The sequence below is a fragment of the Falco cherrug genome, chromosome 12, assembly GCF_023634085.1.
Source record: "Falco cherrug isolate bFalChe1 chromosome 12, bFalChe1.pri, whole genome shotgun sequence".
NCBI classification, from domain to species: Eukaryota; Metazoa; Chordata; class Aves; order Falconiformes; family Falconidae; genus Falco; species Falco cherrug.
The window spans coordinates 6,505,263-6,528,346 of NC_073708.1; the positions used below are offsets into that span (position 1 = coordinate 6,505,263).

Below are 23,084 nucleotides of genomic sequence, written 5' to 3' on the forward strand. Positions count from 1 at the left end.
TGTTTCTTTTCTACTTAGAAAGAAAGAAATGTTCTTTGCTGTAACCCTCTGTAGTTAAAGAATATGTTGTGACCTGGTTTCATACGGTACCAATTCTTACTGACATAAAGTACGTTCTCAAGCCTTTTTAATTCTCCAAAGGAACAGCAAATGCCCACTAGTGCATCCCCTCCGAAATTAATTTTGTAAGGTTTAAGTAAGTGGCAAAAAGAACAGAAGTGTCATGAAACTATAGTTGTGATAAATCTGGATCTATCTTGGAAGATTGGCTGTTGAGTTCAGTTTTTCTCATTTGATCAAAGCTTTAATTGCCATTAAGACCTGAGTAGATTTGCCAGAGTATTATTTCTATAATTTCCTTCCCAAGGCATTTTTACTAATATAAGGGTCATATGGAACAGAAGTAACTTAAGTTGCTTGTTTTACTTACTGTTTTAAGCTTACAAACTATAGGTTTTAATTCCTGAAAGGATCTTTTTCTGTTGTTAATTCTGGTATACAGTTGTATATGGGGGAAGTGCTGCTCCTGGTTTAAAATGTGTAGAAAAGTCTGCCTAAAAGTCTGCAGTTAAAAATTGTGATCATGTGATGTGCTGGGGAGGGGGATTAATCGTAAGGTCAGTTTCCTCTTCGAGTAAAAGAAGGGGTGGGGTGGGGTGAGGCTTTCTCACTCTTGGTGCAGAGATCCTGCAGTTGCCATGCTCCCCTAAAATGCTCTTCAGAAGAGTGCAGAGAATCGAATGTGCCACACAGTTCCATTTGCCATTGCAAATCTCCTCCGGAGAAACATTGGCACTGGTCATGAGAGACCCTGTTTGGAAGGTCATAGGGAAAGTGAGCATACAGAGGAGTTTCAGCTGCAGTTTCAAGGATGAACGTTCTACCCTTTAGAGGTTACTAGGTTTACCCTTATACAACCAAATATCCAGTGTGTGTAGTTTTTTTCATGACCATCTTAGCATTATAAGGTAAAGCTGAAATGCTTTTTTTTTTGGTGTAGTCTTTGGAATGAGAATGGAGCCACAGAAATACAGATTGATTTCTTATTATCACAGCTCATTTACTGTGTACAAAGTAAAGATGTCCTTCCACATTTTTTTGTGTGTGTATAAAAACCTTTTTCAGTTTCTTGCAACGATAAGTGTGATGTGATCCAGAGTTCTAGAAATGCAAGTGAGAGCAGCGCATTATCAATGTGGATGCACTAACTTAAATGTGAGTGCTCAGAGCCATGCAACACCAATAAAAATGTTCAGCATTAGGCCCTTATTACATCACGTGGGATATGCCATCACTATTGCATTACCCAGCCAACAGAAGTAGCCAAAATAAATGGGAGTTGTATTTATGATGCTATATTTTGCCTTAAAATAAAAACCCATTCTCAAAGGGAGTCTTATGGAGTTTGATTAATTTGAGATTGCACAATGAAACAATGGAGCCATATCTTGAGAAGTAAGAGTTTTATTTAACTAGACAGTACTACCTTGTGAAATATTTTCTTACAGCTGTCTTTCAGGAATTATATCCAGAAACAGAAAAGCTGAAAACAGGTTATTGAAGTATTCATCTGATGAATATTCAGCTACTCCAGTGATAATGCTTGCAATAGACTTTGGAAATATATGTGAAAACCATGTTTCAGGTTTAGTACAGGTTGAACTTTCTCAAGGTCTGCTTGGTTAAATTTGAATTGATCGTACAGGAGCGGTGAAAGCTATACCCTTCACAGACAGACTGCTTCTGAATGTCCAGTGTCATAAGCTTGAGGGATGCTAAAACCTCTTTTGAAAAACTTTCTAAAAAAATGTGAGAGAGAAGACACTTAATTTCCAAGTCGTTTGCTCTGCTTAGAAAATTCAACCCAAAAGCTAAGAGCTGAAAGAGTTACAAGCATTTGAAAACAGTAAATTATTGTACAGAGTATGAACCAACCTGAAAAAGAGGTGCTGTGCTTTCCCTTCTTATAATCTTAAATGCGCGGTTTAAAATTAAGTCTTTCCTTTCAGAGCACAGCATTTGTACAGTCTGAGCCTTCCTGGATATATTTTGTAATAATGTTTAATTAACGTCATTCTGCAGCTTTAAATTGGGGAAGACTCACTTTTTAGATGGCTAATATATAAGATTTAATTTAAAGGCTGAGTGGCAGCTAATTTTACTTAGGGATTTCTGCAAAGTACACCTTTCACTGACTGCACTGAATAAACAAACACTGTTTTTGTAGCGGGTTTTCTGGTAAAACAAGATCTCTTCCAAGGAGAGGAAATCTGTTGGTTGAATGAACTAAAGCTGTCAGAAGTGTTCATTAAAGGAATGTTTTGGAGGGCATTTTCAGCTTTTCAATTACCTGAACTGCTCTTCTATTCAGCTACCATAGAAAAAAAAAAAAAAGAATAGACTATAGATAGTCTGAGTTTTAAGTATTTGCAATTAAAAAGCATTTTATAGAACACTCAATCAATGAGGTCTGTATGATATTTGTAACAAACAAATATTCCTTATATGAAGACCAATTTCAGAATTGTAATCTTAAACATTTGTGTCAGTTTAAATTCTTAGAATTGGGGAACAGAATATGGGACTGATTCCACCTACCCCTGCCAACCCCAGTTAAATACTGTTGAAACTTGTTGGCTTTGATCTCTGGCCAAAGATTTAATTACACCCCTTGCAGCCATATATTATCAGTGAAGTTTTATGTACCCCAGAGAATGTGTTTTGAAAGGAGAATGCTATTTTGTCCTCTGAATTTGCATAGCAATTGATATCAACTGATTTAACGTAACAATAATATTAGATTATTCTTTTAGCTATTAAGGTTTCTTATGTTAAATAGCAGTAAAGTTCCTTAAAATCCTGGAGGCACATGCCAAATAAATACATTGCTTACCATTCAGAAAAATATATTTAGCTTTTGTTCTGTCGAATTAAATTAGGTAAGCTGTGTGGCTAAGTACCATTATTACATAATTTTATATACTAGGAAGAAAGCTTTCGTTTCAGAGACTCTAGCACTTGAACATGTTTCAGATTTTGGAAGTATCTTGTTTTGATGCAGTATGTTGTATGACTTTTGTTAATGGTTGGAAAAGTATTTCTAATTTATTAATTTTAGTGGAAATCTGTTATCTAGAACATAGAAAATTTAATACAGACAGTATCAAAAGTTGTATACAAGTAGGGGAAGGGAAATATCTGTGTCACAGGAGCAGTCCAGTTTTGGGGTGGCAGGGAGAATATACTTAGAGGTGATTTCTAATCTTTGTTTTACTATGTCAGCAGAAAGCTGTGTTGGAGGAAAACTAATACTCAGTAGAGACTTGGTCCTTCTTTAAATTAGTATGCTTAAGCGCTTGTTCAGACCTCATCTCTCCTAATGGGAGCACATGAGGGGTCTCCAAGTGTCAAGTCATGATTGTAATATGAGGACTTTCTGGTTTGCCATTTAAGTTCAAAGTATCAAGAAATAAAATTTCTGTTTAATGGGGATGTTTGAATACGGAGGTTGAAAGTAAAAAAGCCTGCCGAGCACTTTGGTTGTCTTAAGTTTATCAATAATGTCATACAATTGTTCTGTTCGTTAGGAACATTTTGCCTAGGTGTTTTACAGAAGGTAAGATATGCAGAGCTTAAGGAGTTCTCTACACCACTAATAAATTTAATATTTTATTTTAATTCACTGCTTCATTTTGAAATAATTATTTGTTGCAAAGATCTTTCTCTGCTGGCAAAGCTAGAAAGTCTTCAATTTTTTTGTAGCTTCTTGGACTAAATCTTAAACAGTAATGTGAAGTCAGATTTTCATTGAAAGCAATAGCAACGTTTTTAAATAAATTGTTAAATAACTAATCAATTTTCACATTAAAGCAAGACAATGTCATTTCACATATTTACATTTAAGGGTTGAGCTAACCTGAAAAAGCATAAGCTTTTTAAGTGAAAAAGCTTATATCTTGTCATATATCTGGATTTTTTTACCAGTTCTAATGATTGTTGACATAAAGTGTGTTGGACTTGAACAAAGATAAATATGCTTTGCAAGCACAAACATCTGCTTTTGTGAATGTGTGTTTAAAAAAACACCGTCTGTCACAGTAGAAAAGGTTTCTAACAAAAGGAGAGGGGAACACAACAGGGGAAAAAAGGCAGGAAAACTGTAGACCTGCTTTTTGCAGGGGCAGATTGTGCAAAATAATGATTAAAAAGTAATATTTTATTTTTCTGGAACTCAAGCGCTGAGAAGTTTATATGTGATCACTTGAGCACTGTGGGATTTTTCCTCCTCAGTCTATAGGTCTGATCATCATTTGAACTGCTTTCAAGGAGTAGGAACCTCCCCGGTACTCAGCCCAAAATATTCCATCCTGGTACTTGCTCCTGTAGTGGCCTCCTCTGTACCACACCCCGTTAAGGTTAGAGTGGGCACAGGCGTTATACCACCAGCCGCCTTTGTGAAAATGAGCACAGTTTCCTGTGGGACAGAAAGAAAACGGTGAACTTTGACATTAAAGAGGAGAAATGGAGATTAGCAAACGGTTTCAGCTTCTGCCTTATTCTTAGAGGGAGCTTTGAAGTACTTCATATCAATTGCTGCTTCTACCTAAATTATAAATTCTATTGTAACAGCAACCATTGCCTGGAGGGGGGATTATTGATGTGGGATTTAATATGACAGCTGAAAACCAAGGAGATGAACTCTTGTCAGACTACCAGCAGTACTAACATTTGAGGAACTCGGATTATATGCTGTTAAGAAATACTTCAGTGGAAGCAATGTGAGTTGATACAGTACCAAGCAGCATGCAGGGCCACAGTTCCACAAAGAGTTGCTTGTAACTTGTGTATTTACTGTTACAGGCTTGTTTAAGCGTTTGCAAGATTTGTCCAGTTTTATGGTTACTGACAGCTGAGAAAAAGCACTTGGAAGTAGTTGAAGCTCCCCAAGCTTGCTTTTACTGCTAAGGCTTTAAGGGGGAAGCTGGAGGAAGAGCGTGGAAATGAACAAGAAAGTGTCCTTTAAGGAGAGCAAAACGAAGTGATCTGCCCATTTCTCAAGTGCTGGTACATAACTAAGCCTGTGCACAACGGCAGTTCCTTTCATGCTGTTCAGAGGCTTTAGTTCACAGTGATTATTGTTCTGTGGTCACAGCATTACTCTTGGAGATCACCTGGACAGGTATTCTGACTGCACAGACATATGTGCAAGTGATAAGGATGTCATTGAGCTAAATATAAAGCTTGCTCTAGTGCGTCTGCAGTGAGGGTAATAGAATTTCAATTTCTGAATGGTGCAGGGCCTTGAAGGGGACCCTGTCAGCATGGTTTTTTATCATTATCAATTTGAAGCATCTTTCGATGTAGTTGTTTTATCAGAGTTTGTTTACTTTTTTTGCACTATTCTTTTTTTAAAGGTGGTATCACTAATGGAATCTACTGTATTCACTTTTCACATGTATACTAGTTTCCTTACCTGAATACATATCCCTGTCTCTGTCCAGTGTTGTAAATTGCTTTCCATTATGCCATATCATGGAATCGCCTGCGTTTCCTTGGTATGTTCCTAAGCGTAGCCTGTAGAATTCACTTTCGGGCTCCAGGCGGAAACTGCTGTATTCAGCATAGACTTTCTTATTGCTCCAGTCCTCTAACTCAATCAATAGTCTGTAATTATCCTGATTGGTAAGCATGTAAATATTTTCTAGTCCCAGCCAGTACTCTCCGTCAATGTTTCCAAATCCTTTCTGTACAAAAGAAGAGCAGAAGGTGATGTTAGCTTAGCTTTTCTTGTTTGTCAAAACACTCATCAGCAGGAGTGTTATAAACCACTGGGACTTGGGTAGTGAAAGCCTTTAAGCTTCTGGGTGACTGCTCAACCTATGCTTTTAAATGCTTTATTTTACTGCACTTGGCCATTTACTCAGTTGGACTGCCAGCGGCTTGTGGTACTACCAGAGTCAGTAAAGGTGGCAAAACTCTGTTTTCTGTGATGCCCTCTTCTTTTTTAATGTAAAGGGAGAGAGATCAGGGAAACTGAAACAGTATATTTCTGGACAAAACTAAAGGGATCTGTAAGAATAATGACATTTGAGGGGGTCTATTTCGAGGTTGAGAAAGGTATTTATGGGTCAGCACTCAGTATTAAAGGTGAGTAACTTTTTATTGCCTTTTCAATGCAACTGGTTTCGTTGTTGACTGTAAATTTAATCACGTAATTCAACTGTGCTCAGAAATCAAATATAAAGATACCTTTCCTTTCAAATCACAGACTGCCAGCACAGTAGCTGTAAAGTGATATTTCATATTTGCTGTTTCCTTGTCCCTGGGTAAAGCAGTGTTGGTAATGTTTGGTGTTGCTGCTAGGGTCTGTAGCTATCTGTTACACTTCGAGTTTCTGAAGTCTGGCTACCCCTCTCTTTCTGGCTACGTAGGACCTACAGTTGATTTCCTGCTTCTTTTCACTTTCTGGGGAAGTCTCTCTCCAGCAGATGAACAGTCGAGGCTCTGACCTCAAGCTGCAGTTTCACAAGTGGCTTAAGTTGATATAGCATCATGCTACCACCAAAAATGGTAGCGGTGCTTTGCTCTGGGCTCACGGCCACGTTTGCAGTACTTCCCTTGTGCCAACGCTGTAGCCGTGCAGCCACACAGAGGTAGGGACAGATGTAGAAATGTGGGTGTGGGAGACACCTGTGTTGTCAGCGGTGCAAGCTTTAGTTTAAAGCCAGTCACAGAGGTGCACCTTCAATTACTTGAAGTTAGGTAATAGGAATACCATGTTCAGCCACTGCAATTTAACAAGAAGTTTTCTCGGAGGCAAATCTGCCCAAGTTTGAGCCGTATTAGGTACCGGTTATATACTCTTCTACATTTTCTTTGCATTATATTCAAAATGTTTATGGTTACTTTATCAGGCAGTCCATAACTGCCTTACAACATTAAAAAAAAACAAAAAAGCTAACCTCAAAACCAACCACGTACTGAGAAGTAAAGACTTTGAATAACTGCTAATATGGAATGATTAACATTTGAATCCTTAAATTCCAAGAATGCAAAAAGTGAAAATCCTCATAGTAATTTTTTTGTCATTTCCTTTGTATGGTACTACTTTTAGTTAGTGGTTATTACTAACTTAGGATATTGCTTTTAGTTAAATGTGGCTCAGTTCTCTCTTCAGATAAAATGCACATGGCAATTGTAGATCCATGTGAAGTGGGCACAGCATCGTAGGGGAGAACTGTGTCCTATATGTATGAAGGCAGCACACTATTATTATTTGAAAAATCCAACCAAATGGATTTTCAGATTTCCTGTCTAGCGTGTAATTACTCCAAAGCAGCATGCGTTTGTCGTCCTAGGCATTATGCTTGCTAGTGCATAATAGCACAGTAACACGCAAAAATGTGCTTCCCTTCACCAATCTTCAGATTTCTAACCTAATTTTAAAAATAGAAATTATTTCCTTTTTAATTTACTGTTGGGAATGTTTTTCAGTTAAGGCCCTGATCCTGCAGATCTGTGAACATGCTAAAATGAACAGTTCCACTGGCTTATGAATAAGGGAGACAATTAAGCTTTGCAAGTACTTACTGTAGTTCTCTCTGTGTTAATAAAAATCATGTGTTTAGTCGAGTCTTTGTAATAAATGACTTCCCAGTCACTGTCTAGAATAACACATGTATCCCCAGTTGTGTTGTGCATCATAAATGCAAGCTATTTCAGACAATAAATTAGTTCATACAAAGTTAAGTATTGCGTTGAGTGAAATAGGACAGTCCCACTGAAATATGTTTGCCTCTGAGGGATGACCACTCTTTTCAGTTATCTTTGTTCATAAAGTTAATTTCACTGTTTGACTGAAGCAGCTATCTATTTCCAGCTCCTCAGTGTTTATCACTCTGTACAACTGTTTGCAATGGAGAATTGCACTGAAAGTGTTTGCACCATCTTGATCATTATAGATAATGTCACTGCTGCACTGAAATGAAGCAGCTGATTTTCTGCATTTCAGAACTTACCTTGTAACTGTCCCAGTTCCTGAAAAAGTTGACAGATCCATCTGTCCTCTTCTGAATAACTGCCCATCCTCCAGGGTCCAGGCTGTTCTCACACCATAGTTGCATTGGCTCATTACTGTTTCCAGGTTTGATCATATAAATCCCACTGTTGGAATGCCCAGCTTCCTTGGCTTGTTGGCAGTCTTTGAATGGACCTTTTTAAAAAGAAATACTGTAAGTGTTCAAGCTTGGCTGTGCGGTGCACATTGTTCAAGAATATTTTGTGATGGTAATGGAAAGTCAGTAATTCAGTTAAGGTACAACTACTGTGGAAAACTGTCTTTGATTATTTGTGTATATATAAACAAACATGTTGGGTTTTTTTAAAGAAAAACTTCATTTTGCTAAACAGATACAGACTTCGGTTACCAACACCCATTTTTTAACTTTGCCTACTGTGTCGAAGGTTTATACTCCAACTCTTGACACGTACACATCAATTTACTTCATTGTACTGGTGCACCTGTTTGAAACTGGTGGAAGTTTAAAACAAAACAAAGCCAAGACCCCCAGATATCTCCCCCCCTCCCTCCCCTATCTAATTTGAGAGTAGCTGTTAAAAGTGTTTACTGCCACAGTCTACAGACATGGGATTTAGTGAAAGAGTATTCTTGTACTGCATAACTTTTTTGCCTTTATGTACTTACCCATTCTAGGATTAGCCAGTTAACTGTGGATAAGAATTTCTGTTTCATTTGTCATCCTGGTGTGATACATGTAGATGGATACTGATGAAGAAAAGATGTGAGCAATGGAGAAGGGACTTTTTGAGCAGCTAAAAGGGCTCACATACTTGTTTTCAGGGCTGCGATTCTACAAAAAATGCTGTTGACAGTGCTGCTTGAAAGCTCTATTTTAGACCACGTGAATAGTGGTTTCACCAATACCACTTACAGAAGAGCATCTGGTTATTCCATAAGAAGTGTGCAGCTTATATATCTCTGAAAGCTTTGCCTAATTTGCCTTTCAATTTTTGGTAATATTTCTATTTTTGACTTTATAGCAAAGGATTTATGTTCATGTATCATTACTTCAGTTAATTTAGAGAAACTGGTTATTTACTAATGAAAAAGCAGAATACGTTCTTATGACTAGTTAGTGGCAGATACCCTAAATGGATTTGAAAACTCATACTCAGTAAATCTGAAAATAAATTACCTACAGCTTTCCTCTCATTTTAGAAGACTCATTTTCTCAAATACACTTTTTCATTTTCTCAAATGAAATGGAACTTCAGAGAAAACTCATCAGTCACAGAAGCAGCTAATGTGCAAAGAAGCATAGCAGACAGTGACTGAAGTTATTCTTTAATCAAAAGTAGAGGTCGAGTGAAAGTGACCTTCATTGCAGATTGAGGTCGTGTGACAAAAGCAAATTGAAAGTCATGCTTTTTTTTAGATTTTCAAGTAGTAGGTTGCCAGTTGGGTAAGTGTGTAATTAGCAAGAAATCCATAACGCGTTTCATATTAATTAGAATGCAGAAAGGTGTTATATCTAATGAAGGTGATGACTTGAAGCTTCTGGCTGTAACGGTGTTACCAACGATGCCGCAGACATTGAGTCACTGTTGTAAGTACTACTGCGTACTGTACTACCAGTATTTAATGATGTTTTTGTCATTCTTGCAGTGCATGCAGTACTAGCTTAGGCAGGAAATCCAGTAGCTTTGGTATATGAGTGCTTTTTTCTTGTACATGGTTAAAATGAACTACTACAGACAAGTAGGTTTTTTTGTAATGTTAACTAAATATTAAGAATAGCTCAGATATCCTATGTATTATTTCCCGTGATTTCTACTGGAGGAGGAATTGAAGACTTATTTTTCCGTGAGACACCCAAGCAGATGCTTGCAGTGATTTTAAGTAGCTTTTAAGGCAGACAGAATGGTACTAGCCTCCTTATATAATACACTTTGATCACTTCTGATTGTCAGTTATCATTAGGGTCTCAAGATGCAACTTGTCTGCTTTTTGATGCTCAGATCTGTGTACGTGCTTATCATAAATTATTGCTGTAGTAGAGGTAACAGATTTCTACTTGTAGTGTAAGGAAATCCAGGAAATCCTGTAACTTTTGGTGTATTGTCTTGAATCTCTTTTGAGAAGTAAATTCTTTGTTATACGTAATAATTTTAAATTCAGAGTATAAGAACTGATCCATTTCTTGTTCAGTGGTAATACTGAGACTGGTGAAACAGTGTAAGGTTATACACAGTGCTGGTGTGAGTGGAGGCTCTGGCTGATGAAAAAAGCATAATTATTCTGTTCAAAATCTTGTTATCTATGTAGCAATTATCTCGTGCATATTTACTCTTTTGTAACAGTCTGTGTACACTTAAGCTGCTGAGACAACTAGTTATGTTAGGAATACTCCAAGAAGATGATCTCTTAAATATTTCACTTCTAAAATTGTTTTAAATTTATGGTTTAGTACAGATCATATTCTATTGTAAATTATATGTAGTAGAGAACAGAAATGATGAAATATTGTAAGTTTGGAAGGTTCATAAAATGATGGCTGAATCCTGCTTTAAGATGCCAGATGTTACCTTGAGTGGATGATAAAGGAGCTGTGCTTGTGAAAGCTTCATACAGAAGATTTTTTGAGCAATAGCGGAGGAAAATGCCCAAATAAAATTGGATGTGTATTAAAAATAAAAAAGTTATATTGTTAACTGACAGGTGTTAGCAGCAGAGTGAGGTGTCTGTGTGTGAAATTGTCAAGTACGCTGTCTACTTGAAGGTACTTTTTACAACATAGTGACAGTAAAATTTGGGGACGTGGGTGGTTATTCCAAGGACTAAGATAATTGTGAAAACCATAATTCACAGGAACGGGTTGTTCAGAGCAGCTGTGGGTGCCCTATCCCCCCGGCAGTGCTCAAGGCCAGGCTGGACGGGGCTTGGAGCAACCTGGTCTGGTGGGAGGTGTCCCTGCCCAGGGCAGGGGTTTGGAACTAGATGGTCTTTAAGGTCCCTTCCAACCCAAACCATTCTATGATTTTATGATTATTCTTTCTCATTTTTTAGAGCAATTTTTATGTAAATTAAGCAAAAAACTCTTTAAAAAATATCTCATCCTTCTGTTCCCCATGTATTTTGAGTTTTACTCTCCACCCAAAATACTAAGATGCACGTGGACCCTTCTGTAAACTTCTGCTGCATGCAAGTATTTGTTAGGTACCACTATATATTTTTTCATATATATATATATATATATATATGATATATACATAGATCTATCTTATACAGTAAGATACAGTAGGAGAAAACTCCCAACTTGTTTGTCCAGTTGTTTGTTCTGTTGTAACCAAGTCTTTGACAGGCCTGTTTCTAAATGGGACCATTTAGTTTTCATTGGTCTCTTTTGACATCTTTATACATTATAAATAGTCATCGTCTTTCAACTGCTAAGTTCATTTTTCTATCACATAGACAGTTTTGGTTCTGTACACTGTTAAATATGGTAACCTTAATTTAAAATATCAAAGATAATAACTGGGCACTGTGTTTCAATTTCAAAGTTTTGGGTTTGATGTTTGATGCTCAACAAGCTGTAGCAGTTCTCAGCCCTCATTTTCCCAAGGCATTGCAAGAAACACTTAAACTTTCAAACTCGAGAAACTAGTATTAAATAAAGGAAGTTGAATAATGCAAAAATACATTTCCTAAGATTTCTTTGTGTTCCCTTGTAAAAATGGATTCAAACTCTGAACTCTTAGGGGTAGAGGTTAGTGAAAACCGTGGTACATAATTCAGAGGAAAACATTTAGTGTTGTTTTCAACAACACTAAATTTTTTATGTACAGCAGGCATACACTGAGAAAGAAAAAGATGCATTTATAACAAAACCTTGAAGCATGGGTTTTCTGGGAAACAGGAAGTTGCTGGCTTTTAGAATGGTACTTTTGCTGTCTGACCAGACATTAACATAGTGCTTTTATATTGTTTATTTTGTGTCATGATGTGTGATTTAAATTCTCATGACATCTGGCATTTTACTTGGGTTTGTGCCTGAATTTTCTGCAGACCCTGAATAAAAATAGTTGTTCTTTACATCAGCAGCTAGTTGTTTGTAGAACAGTCACAAATAAATGTTTGTCTTCATCTTAGGAATGAAGTTGAACTTCCAACTGTGACTAAAGGCAATATGTTCGCAAAAGCAAAAAAAAAAAAACCCCAAATCCAAACACAAATAGAACCCCAACCAAATCCTTTTTTTGTGCAAGCTAACAGAAGCCAAGACCAAGCACTTGAATGGATGTCTGAGAAAAGCTTGTTTTTCTCAATCCTTAATTTTTTTTAATCACAATTCTGTCAAAATTTTAGTAAAGTGAGAATCATCACAGAGTTCAGGGCAGCTTAATTTTCTTGTCACTAGTTTTGTTTGTAGTGAGAAATGAATTTATCTGATGACCTGAAGAATGTAACACATGAAGATTTGATACTGCCTCCTGGATGTATTTTCATAATATTTATGATATTAATTTAACTTGCCATCACCTAGTGACATCACATTACTGGGAATGTAGTTACTCATTTTAAATTTTCAAAGCTGAGTGCGTCTAATTGGATCCAGCCTTGATTCAATTACCCTTTCAAACTTATATTACTCTCTTGAATATTTCCACCAAACACTTAAGAGACTTATTGCACGGCTGTGTTGGTGGATTTAGATGCTAATTTTAAAGCAGCTCAGAATAGGAGTAAAATTCTTCTAGCAGGATAAACTTCTGGCAAACGTTGTATGTGTGCGTATAAAGGACAACTACTTATAATTACTTGATTTATTTAAGATTAATTAGTTTCTCTTATTCACCATTGCCATGTACTGCAACATGTAGCTAGCAGGCAATCTTCAAAGATACAGGGCTAAATACTAGAAAGTATTTGCTCATATTTAAGTTTCATTTCCATAACTCGGACCCAGCTGGAGACAGAAACCCCAATAGTTTGTGACTTAAAGGTGCGGGTTCTTCAGATTGAAATAGCTGATACTCAGAAATTCAATGAATTCTTCTTAGGCAGCTATAGCTTAAGAATTAGACTATTTGGCAAACCAAAGCTTTCCTTAGGGGGTGGGGGAGGAAGAGAAAATCAGAGTCGGGAGCAAGGGCTAGCTATACCAGATTCTTTAAATTCTTCGTTCTATTTCTATAGCCAGGACAGTTTCCCTCTGAAACAGAGAAATCTCAGGTTAGATAAACAGCGATAGGTAACTCACCCTCATTAATTAAAGCCAGTGGTGGTACTCTGAAAGGACTCTTTGTAGGAGAAGTAGCTGGGTCAGGTGGTGGCCTTACATCTCTGTCTCTAGGGTAGCCGGGGTCTCGCTGTATCTCGTTACCTCCCAGAAGAACCGGAGTGTAAGGCTGGCTGTTGGGAATGTGCTGTGGCACGACTTGAACGAGAGGTGGAGACCCATGGGGGTCCTGTCGTGAGAAGATTCTCAAGCACTGCTCTTCCAGCAGTGAGATAGTCACAGACTGATTATTTACAAGATCAGTTAGTGCTGCGTATTTTACTTCAAGCTCCTTGTATTTTGTTGCCATCTTCAACATTTCCGTTGTAACGTTAAGGACTTTGTTTTCTAGTTGGGAAAGCTCAAGCGAGTTATCACGCTTTCGAATGATCTCATGCAAGAGTTGCATATAGAGTTGGGTGACCCGAGAGTTCATATTACGACTTTCTTTCCTCAGTAATTTTACTTCATTCACAATGTTTCCATCCACATCCACCACCAACTGCAAAATGTCAATCTCCCGCTTCTGCTTGGACAGCACGTCCTTCAAGTTCTCGATGTCCATTCTTGTGACTTCATCTTTTCTGTTACCAGTACCTGGTCCATTAGTATTCACGCAAATTGGCCCTGTGATTTTTTGTTCTGGGACCAAGAATGTGTAACCGCATTTCTTCCCTTCCTCTCCACCATCTGCTGAACGAGGGTGCCTCCGCTGGGATGTGTTATTAGGCGTAGATTGTTCTGTACACCGCCCGATAGACAACAGCAGGAACAACAGTACGCCCAAGGTCCATTTAAATATCTTCATTTTAAAGCAAGTATGATGACTGTCAGAAGCGGCTGTTGAATATATGAAAGGTAAAATAATTAAATTAGAGCCATAACGAAGGCTCCTGTACTACTTAAACTGCCTGAACTGATGCGTTTGCCATGCTTACATGTAGACATAGATTCCATTAGATTAGCTTCAAAGAATAGCTTTCTATTTTGAGCAGCAAACCCTGAAGTTTAGATATTGGATTTAGTAGAGAAGTCGCTGCAATAGGTATATTCTCAGAAACAATGTTGTGCTTGGATGATGTGCTATGCTTTCATTATGAATTGGACTGCTTAGATCTGTACTCACTGCAACTGAATGCACATGATTACAGAACATACAGAGTGCCTGCAGAGTGTCTTCCTGGAATGGAAGTAGGGAGACAGAGTGGTAGTATTTTCAAAAATGTTTATATAAATTTTGGAACTTGGATTATGTAAGCCTTTCTGGTCCTCTTTTAGCTTTGTATATATAGAGAGAGATGTATAGGGTTTTTAATACTATATACATACCTATTCATATACACATACATTTTTCAAATTTATATACACACACATATGGTAGACTTGAAAAATATACACATATCTAACACTATTTTTGGACATTAGTGTTAAGCAGGAGATTAGCATAAGATAGTTATCTTAAACATTGAAAATTATATATTCAAATAACTTTCTATTTCTAAGGAAAGTCTATAACGCTCTGCATGTGTGTCTCAGCTTAGTTGCCTTTTGAGATGAAAGTTTAAAATTGTTTTCAACTATATTTGAACCTTTGAGAACATTTTAATCCAAATAAGTGAAGTATTAGATGTCTTATCACTATAAATACTTTACTGAAATATTAAATTCACCTTTAAAAGAAAATAATGTGTTTCTTTTTAGCTCTGTGTAAAGAATTAAAATGAAGTGATAATAGACTGAAGAATGTTGAGACACCTGGGTTTTAACTTTATTTTTAAAATATTTTGAGATGATAAATAAAGGTAGCACTTAAATGGCAGGGCGGGGAACCCTCATTTTTCATGTTTTATTTGCTTTGTCAAGCAGATCACTCTTCTTATCTCAGCTGTTGATCTGGCTTTCCTTTCCAGATTACTATTAGTGGTCATACAAGGCTTTGTACAGTGGCCATTGTACAGTTAAGAAGAAAAACAGAGTAAAGCCAGAGAAAGCTAATTTTCATGCAGTTCTTGCCAGGTTCAAGTTTAAGTGCATTTGGCAGTCCTGAAACAGTCACCCTGAAGGAGAAGCAGACCTGTTCTGCTTCCTTTACGTTCACCTTTACAAATGATAAGGTGACTTTTGTGTCAGGTCACTTTCCCCAGTTCTGGCTTTAATGTTATTGCTACAAGTGATGCCTGCTCAACCTCAGAGTAAACGTATTGAGTCTTTATTTTTTGGTTTCACTAAGAGCAGTGATTATAAACTTCAAACCATGCGTTACATGCAGTCAGGAATTATATCTAGGAATCCTGATCAAATGTTCCACTGTTGCCTAAAAAACAACTTTTTCTATGGCTGACAGTTGTATTGCAAGCCCTGCTTCTGGGAGGAGAAGAGAACACGTGCTTTTAACACATACTGAAAATAATTTCTTACCCTGTGTAAATGACAGTAATACATAGATGTTTGAGAAATTTCATATTTAAAAATGTATTTCAGTATGGTTTACTGCTAGTATGTACTAATAAGTATTTTTGGTGTCTACTAGTAAATTTTTTTATCAAAACCAGAACTTGGTTAAAAGTTTTGTTAATATTTCTCTGCTGAAAGTGTTGACTTCTGTTAAAAAAAAAAAAAGTAGGAAAATATCACTTTTCCCTGTAGCTAATTATGTATTTTTCTGTGGTAATTCCAGATATTTAAAATATTAATCACTTGAACTTCCAACTCTGAGTACTGTTCATTAGATTAAATAGTCACATGAATCATGGGAAACACATGGGAATCGGGTCTGTGTGTGGTTTCTAACTTGACATGGATGAACTGAACTAATTGTCTGAAGTTCGAGAACTCTTCACATCTGAACTATTTTTCCATATTTTTACGTTCAGTGTTTGCAGATGCAGGGCAATTGACTTCATGGCATATGGTTCAGAATGAAGCCATAGTACAAGTCCAGTATTTTACTGTTTTCACGGTATATAATAGCTGCTTCATAGTCCAAAGAAAGTGAATAACACTTTAGTTCTTGGTAGTTTTTAAAGACCCTATACAGTTAGTTAAATAATGAATGGCTGGGGGTCTTCCCCATTGCAGCACATTTTCCCCCTGAAATACATTAAAACCTAAATGAATCTTTCAAAACCAAACATTTTGCAATGCAGCCCCACTTTCTGGTCATGTATTCTGCTGCAGTCTGCTTTCTGCATTTCTTGTAATATTATATGTGTTCATTTTGAACTTTTACACTTATGTGTTAGAAGTTAGGATTTTCACGTCTGTGTATGTGCTGTCAGACCATAAAATGAATTAAATGATCTATTAGAGCACAACCAAATACAACAGCTGCATAAGATTATGCTCTAGAACTTGTAATAATTTAAGCATCATGTATTAAACTGAGATATTCAGTTAAGCAGGGATGAGTTCCTTCTGAGAATCTGCCTGGTAGGGAACTTTTATGCTTCCATGGTAATGTTGATGTTGAAAAAACTAAACATCTTAGGATGTTGCTTGGCATGATTGAGCAGCTTAATGCCTAACTTGTTAAACAAGAATAGGTTCCGAGTAAGATATTTACCTGGAGTTTTAATCAGCTTAGAAGGAAATTAAAATACCATTTCAGAAATTTTCTGATGTTCTGGGCAAGCAGCTTGAAAAAATAAAACTGTTTATCCAAAATATCACAGAATGATAACCTAATATGTAAGACATAAAAATGACAAATATTAGAGTTGGGTAATAGTTTTAGGGCTTTTTAATCAGACACATTTTGTCATGGGTTCCTAGGTTTAGATGTTTAGGTAGTGTCATAACTGTTATGAGATAAAGCAGTTGAGGCTTAGGGATCAGTTTAGACAGAACCACAGTCTCAAACCCTCCCTGCAAGTCCAGGGTTGCTTGTAATGAGAGGGGCTGCTGACCTGAATGCAGACCTTGGAAAATAAGCAAGAGAGATTGTGGTTACAGACACTGTTGCTTTAAAATACATTCTTTAACTCTTCATGAGCTGTCATGGTTTTTTAATTCAAATAGAATGTCACTTCACTTGGTTCTGTTGTGTTTCTGTATCACCCGGGTTTGGGTCTCAGATTTCTGCAGAAGTTGCATTACGTATGTTCTGGCATGCCAATGTTTTATTGCTTCTGCAGGAGGAAATGTGGAACTCTTCATAGCAGCACAAACTTCATCATCATCTTGTCAGAAATACACAGAGCTGTGGATAGGGCTTCAATACCATTTCACATTAAATGCCATTCCTTTTCTTCTGGTTTCTTTCTTTTTCCAGACTGATGCCTATGCAAAAAACCCCCAACTTCTCTCCAGAATTAGTCCTTGATTTATTACTTTTTAAAGTGTTTGAAAGAACAAAATTCCAGTTGAAAAGAGCAAAATAGACCATTAACTACTATTTTTAATGTTCACTGAGAAACTAATGTGGGCTGTGTTATCACAAAAAACATTATATCACTTACAAGTATTAGAGTTGCCGGGGTGAGGAAGTGTGGAAACTAGTATATATTTGGCATTTTTTACCTTTCTACACAACAAACTATTTGTTCTTTGTTGTACTGCTGTGACTCTCATGTTCAGCAGGATGTAGAATTTGGAGACCTACAACACAAATTGGAATCTGTTTTTTCAGAGCTGACAGACTGCTTCTCCCTGGGCACTGTAGGTTGTTACGACTGAATGTAGCAGAAGTGTTGGAGGTAAATGTGAATATAAGATTCTCTTTGTAAAGAAAGTGTAGCATCAGTATGTATCTTTATTCTGAGTATTTATTAAAAGAATATGGTCAAATGATAAGTACCAGCAGTGCCCTCTTTTATAAACCTCCATATATAAACGTGTAAAATGGGAAAAGAAAGAGATGGGGTTCTTTTAGAAACTAAGTTATAATACTGAGAATAAAGATTTTCTGAACATGATACCAGTTAATCTGAAAGCTCTGTTATTGATGTTACATGTGCTTCATTTTCTGTTAAGCTTTGTCTAAGCAGCTAAAATCAATAGAACAATCTATGTTCCTGTCTCTACACGGAGTAAGTGGAGATTTTTGTGGATTTTTTTTTGGCTTAAAACTTTGTCCATAACGTTAAAAGTAATACTTATGTGGGGAAGTCGCTTTTATTATAGGAGAAATGTTCACATCGATTTTTGATGTATCCGTGTGCTTCAATAAGTTCCTTTCCCCCTATATAAACAAGTGCTTTTCCGGTAAGTCACTCTGCCTCTACTGAAAAAACAGGATTACTTTCAATTGTATTGACTGAGATCCAGGAATAATACGTTCTCGGGTTTTGTTAGTCAGATACGTGATGTATTGAGTCACAGAATTCTGCTTCTCTGAGATTAACAGGAATCTCATTCCGTTTAGGAAAGGCAAGCTAAAAATCTTCAGGGGTTTTTAAAGTAGTCATTGAAAATGTGTCACAGTTAAAAATCATGGATTGTTTGAAATTCTTTGCAGAAGAGATTTGTATAATCTTGTCGTACTAGATATTCTGAAAACACAGCAAGATATCATAACACTTCTAGATTTTTTTTTTTGGTGACTTTTTTTGGTGTAAGGGTTCCTTTATGTTTGTTTGCAGCCATTGTGTGTGTTGGCACCATTTTAACAGGCAGGTACGATGGAGTGGTGCATTTTGCCTTTGGAAATATGTTCTTTAGGGACTCTAGAATTGTCTGTAAAACAGATAGTGAAGACTAGCATTTAGTGATGTTTGCTATAGGAAATTTTGCTTCATCCATCCATTGGTGTATAAATATTAAGGACCAGACTAATAGGGCTCATTATGAAAAACACACTATGCCCAGTAAAGCAATAATTAAGACCTGATAAAGCCATGTAGTTACTGGCAAAAGTTCAAAGGTTCAGAATTTCCATTCTTTGAAGTAAATTCCTGTAAAACTTTAAATGCCATATTTTTCCATCATACTTCAGATGATTCTTGTGGCAACAGCATAATATTGGTATTTCTTTATTTGTTTTAAAATAAGCATTTCAAAATTTGAACTCTAAAGTTGGAAGGCAGCAAAGGAGAGAGGGTTAAAACCTTGGACATAGCCAGTGTATTTAAAATTGACTCAGCTGTTTTCGTTTGTGAAAGATTTAGGAATTGTTCTAAGCTGTGTAAATCAAAACCTTGGCGAATCATGAATGAATGGAGACTGGTGTCCAAAGCACGCTACGTAGGCTTCAAATGGGGTTTCTTGTTGTTTAGATTGTTTTCTTCAATATGTAAAAAAGCACAAAAGGATAGTAAGAAAAAGGGCTTGAGAACTTGGAAAGGATCCATCTTTCTTGTTTGTGAAGACTGCTTCAGAGCTTTTTTCTCCCATAGCTGCTAAATCTTAATTAAGTTTGCTTTCTGTAACACTGTCTCTTCTTTTAGCATCACCCTCTTCATTCTCTCTGAATGCGTCAAGCATTTCTGAGAGTTTGTCAATGCAAATACGTAACTTGAATTCTTTTCCATTGTTTTGCATTATTTATTGTATTTTAACTTGCAAATCAACACAAAGAAAGTAAAAAAGTAGAAAATTATGTATTGGAAACTTTTTTGGAGTTTTGTCTGTACTTTTGTCTTCTGTTTGTAAACAACTCTTTTAATTGTCAACTTGCAACTGCATCCTTACCCCCACCTCCCCCCCCCCCCCCCCCAAGAAGAATGGTAACAAACCCCTCTATTTTTCACTTAATATAGTGTTGCCTTGTATGTACATTACATTTCATGTTTATGAAATGAATCTTTATTTAGAAACAGACTGCTGAGGTACAATTAACTTCCCTATCATTCCACAAATCGTTAAGGGGATTAGTGCCTGGTGCAGCAATGCCTTTGGATTTTCAGCTGCACAATTGTTAATGCTACAAACTTTATTATATTCTGAATCAATGTATGACTTGGGTTTCTTGGTTGGTTGTACAACTCGATCTACTTCTACTGCTCAGAAGTACCATAAATAGAAGTTCTGTTGAAATTATATACAATGATTGCTACTTACAGATGTGCATTGATTTACTTGGGACTTTTTACAGTGGTTTTATTGAGGTATCCATTTTCTAGTTCTAGTAATGCTAGGTCTACGTTGTGCTGTTGGGTGAAATCCAGCTTCCCTGAAATCAATAGGATTTTTGGCTTTTTCTTTCTGGTAGGATCAGAATTTCACATTAATATGTTCACAATACCCAAATCACATGCTTAGCAAAGAATCTGGTAGTACTAATTTTCTGTAACTATAGATAACAAAATCTACAGTACAGTTAAACAACTGAAACTTGTTCATCCTTACAACTGGAATAAGTTAGTCTCTGCTCTTATGCAGAGTCCTTTTTAATTCTTTCCAAGTTTCCAAAGTCTACCAAATGCCACAAAAGTGAGTTTTATATTTTAGTTGTCAAACGCTTTTCAGACTGAGACAGATCTGTTTCATCACAATCTTGTGTTGAGGGAGATGCATGTATAGTTCACAAATAGCTCAAAATTAAACTTGTAAGTAAGAATAACTTTAAAACTTACCAAGCAAAAAAATCTTCCGGCTCTTTTGCTCCTGTGGTAGATATAAAATCCAGAGGCCAAGTTGCTTTTTCCTCCTATATTACCCGATGCTGTGGATTGTTAATCTGCAGTTGGAGTTGAAAAGTGCTTTTGTCTTTCTCTGTTAGATCCAAGCTGTGTTGAGGAATTGGGTTTCTCCATACGATAACCAAGCTAACTAATCATTTAAAAAAAAAAAAAAAAGAAAAAAGAAAAAAAAAAAAAGTAATGTTCCAGTATGGGTTATTCCAGAAGAGAGAAGGAAATGTTTTTTGAAACTGCAGTGCTTTACTCTCACATGCAGAAGTGCACTAACCAGCTACAGCTGACCCAGATTCCATATACATCACTTTTGGACAGTGTTTTTTTAAACAAACACACACTCGACTTAGACGTTCAGCCCACCTATGATGTCACCGCGAACACACTGAGAGCAGAAGAAACTCCTCCTTCGGATTTCCTATCCATACCCTCCAGAAAAGGAGGGGGTAGGGAGGCTGAGAAGTTAGGAACAAGGAAAGATTGTTTGCCAGTAGAAGGGAGGGTACCATATGGCAACAGACTGTGCAAGAGTTCAGCAGGCAATTACAAATCAAACATTTTTACTACGCTGCCTAAAGATGCCTTTCAAGTTATTACAGTACTGGGCTTCATTTAGAAGAAAGATTCTTTCAGGCTGATAAAACTCGATTTGTGTTGCTGGGAATAAAAGGGGCAGCCTGGCTGGATACAACAGGAAAAATGAACCATTTATAGTCCAGAAGAATGTTCAACAGAATGTCGCATTCAATTCTTGACGTTCACTTAATAAGAAACAGTTCCAGTTGTTAAATGCATGAAGTCTCCGATAACATGTGGAAAATGTTAAAACTGTGTGTGTGATGGTTTTGGGTAGGTATCAGAGTATTTGATAACATCTGACTGGTGTTAGAAGTAGCAAAAGCCACAGAGATTATGCTCTGTAAGGAATGCAGTTTTTAGTGCTGTCAGTAGTCAGCCAGCACTTCAGTGCGTTCAGTTTGATTTCATTGATCTTTGGTTTCTTCACAAAGGGTATTTTGATTATATTTGAAAGAGAATTACCCTAGTGTGGTTTCAAAATTATTTTAGACTTCATAGAAATGCATCGAATAAGTTTAGAGAACAGGTCTTTACAGAAGAGGTCTTGATTTAGCTAAAAGAAAAAAAAAAACAGTGCTTAATTGAGCAAGTCGTTCAGAAGGATAATCCTACATTGGTTTATAAAATCCTGCATAATATCGCAGGTGCGTGTTCACAGTGAATTTCCTTAATTATTATTAGTAAGCATGATTTACTACTTTCTGTGGAAGACTGAGCAAGTTTTGGATTTTTCAGGCCTGTTTGGATATTGCTTAGCAAATTTAGGTTCAGGACAGCTTATGCAGTCTAGATAGCGTAGCAATTAAATGTGACTATCTGATGTTTCTGATTATCCTTTCTGTTTTTTAATAAACTGATTCTAGCAGAATAGAAAAAATGAGAAATTTAGTAGTGTATCAGGTCATGTGTAATACCTTTTTATTCACTTTTTTATATGTCACCTTTCAACCACAAGTATTTTAATTTGTTTCTGTGTGTGTGCACACACGCGCGTGTATGTGTTGATTTTGGAGTGAAGCCCAGTTTCCCAACTCACATTTGAGGTCTGTACTGGTTAGGTGCTATACAAACACAACTGCTGTTCTTGTGAGGTTGTATCAATAGTCTTCCACCTGTAAAGCCAAATGTCTTGTTATGATTTTTGTTATACAATGCTGAGAGGTGAAGCAAAATGTAATTTTAGAAATTCCCAGTTACTGAAATCAGTTTCTTAGAAAATAGTATTTAACTTTGGTGGTGGTTTGTTGGTGTTTTTTTAATTTGGAGTTTTTGTGGAAGATGCAGGGGATGAAGAGCAATTACTTTTAAGAGCGGAGTTGGTCAGGATATATTTCATTTAGCTGAGACAAAAATGATTAGTCTTTGGGTGAAGTTCAGGAAGTAGAATTGCATTTAGAATTAAAATAAGTAGCTTATCTACAGCATTAGTATGTAAGGAGAAAGATTTCCCTCTACATGATCAAGGGATTGAAAGAGTAGTGAGGTTACAATGACGGTGAGGAAGAAAACAGGTAGAAGACTTGAAGAGACTTATCTGTAAGTCTGTTGGATCTTTGGAGTTGCATTTAATACCAATGGCAGGATTTGTACCACATTTCAATCTGAGTGTGCTTTTTGCCTAGTTAACTTCTCAGCT

The 23,084-nt window shown here is 36.6% G+C and overlaps 2 protein-coding genes across 7 annotated transcripts in view; one reads left to right on the top strand and one right to left on the bottom strand.

The window, feature by feature from the left end:
- The window catches only part of RALGPS2 (Ral GEF with PH domain and SH3 binding motif 2), a 134,260-nt gene that overhangs the window by 71,007 nt on the left and 40,169 nt on the right, over positions 1-23,084 (top strand). The window lies entirely within an intron of this gene.
- ANGPTL1 (angiopoietin like 1) lies at positions 1,468-21,726 on the bottom strand. The gene is made up of 5 exons (XM_005435875.4): positions 20,810-21,726; positions 13,281-14,138; positions 8,019-8,212; positions 5,474-5,744; positions 1,468-4,474 (listed from the first exon to the last, which is right to left on the bottom strand). Exons 2-5 carry the CDS (start codon positions 14,104-14,106, stop codon positions 4,287-4,289), a joined length of 1,479 nt encoding a protein of 492 aa, XP_005435932.2. The 5' UTR covers positions 14,107-14,138; positions 20,810-21,726; the 3' UTR covers positions 1,468-4,286.

Excerpts from the sequence above, each read along its gene's own strand:
- ANGPTL1 (XM_005435875.4), bottom strand. The coding sequence starts at position 14,106 with ATGAAGATATTTAAATGGACCTTGGGCGTACTGTTGTTCCTGCTGTTG. Across the intron at positions 5,745-8,018 it reads GGAACTGGGACAGTTACAAG|AAAGGATTTGGAAACATTGA; the intron begins GTAAGTTCTGAA and ends TCTTTTGTACAG. Across the intron at positions 4,475-5,473 it reads AGACAGGGATATGTATTCAG|GAAACTGTGCTCATTTTCAC; the intron begins GTAAGGAAACTA and ends TCTGTCCCACAG.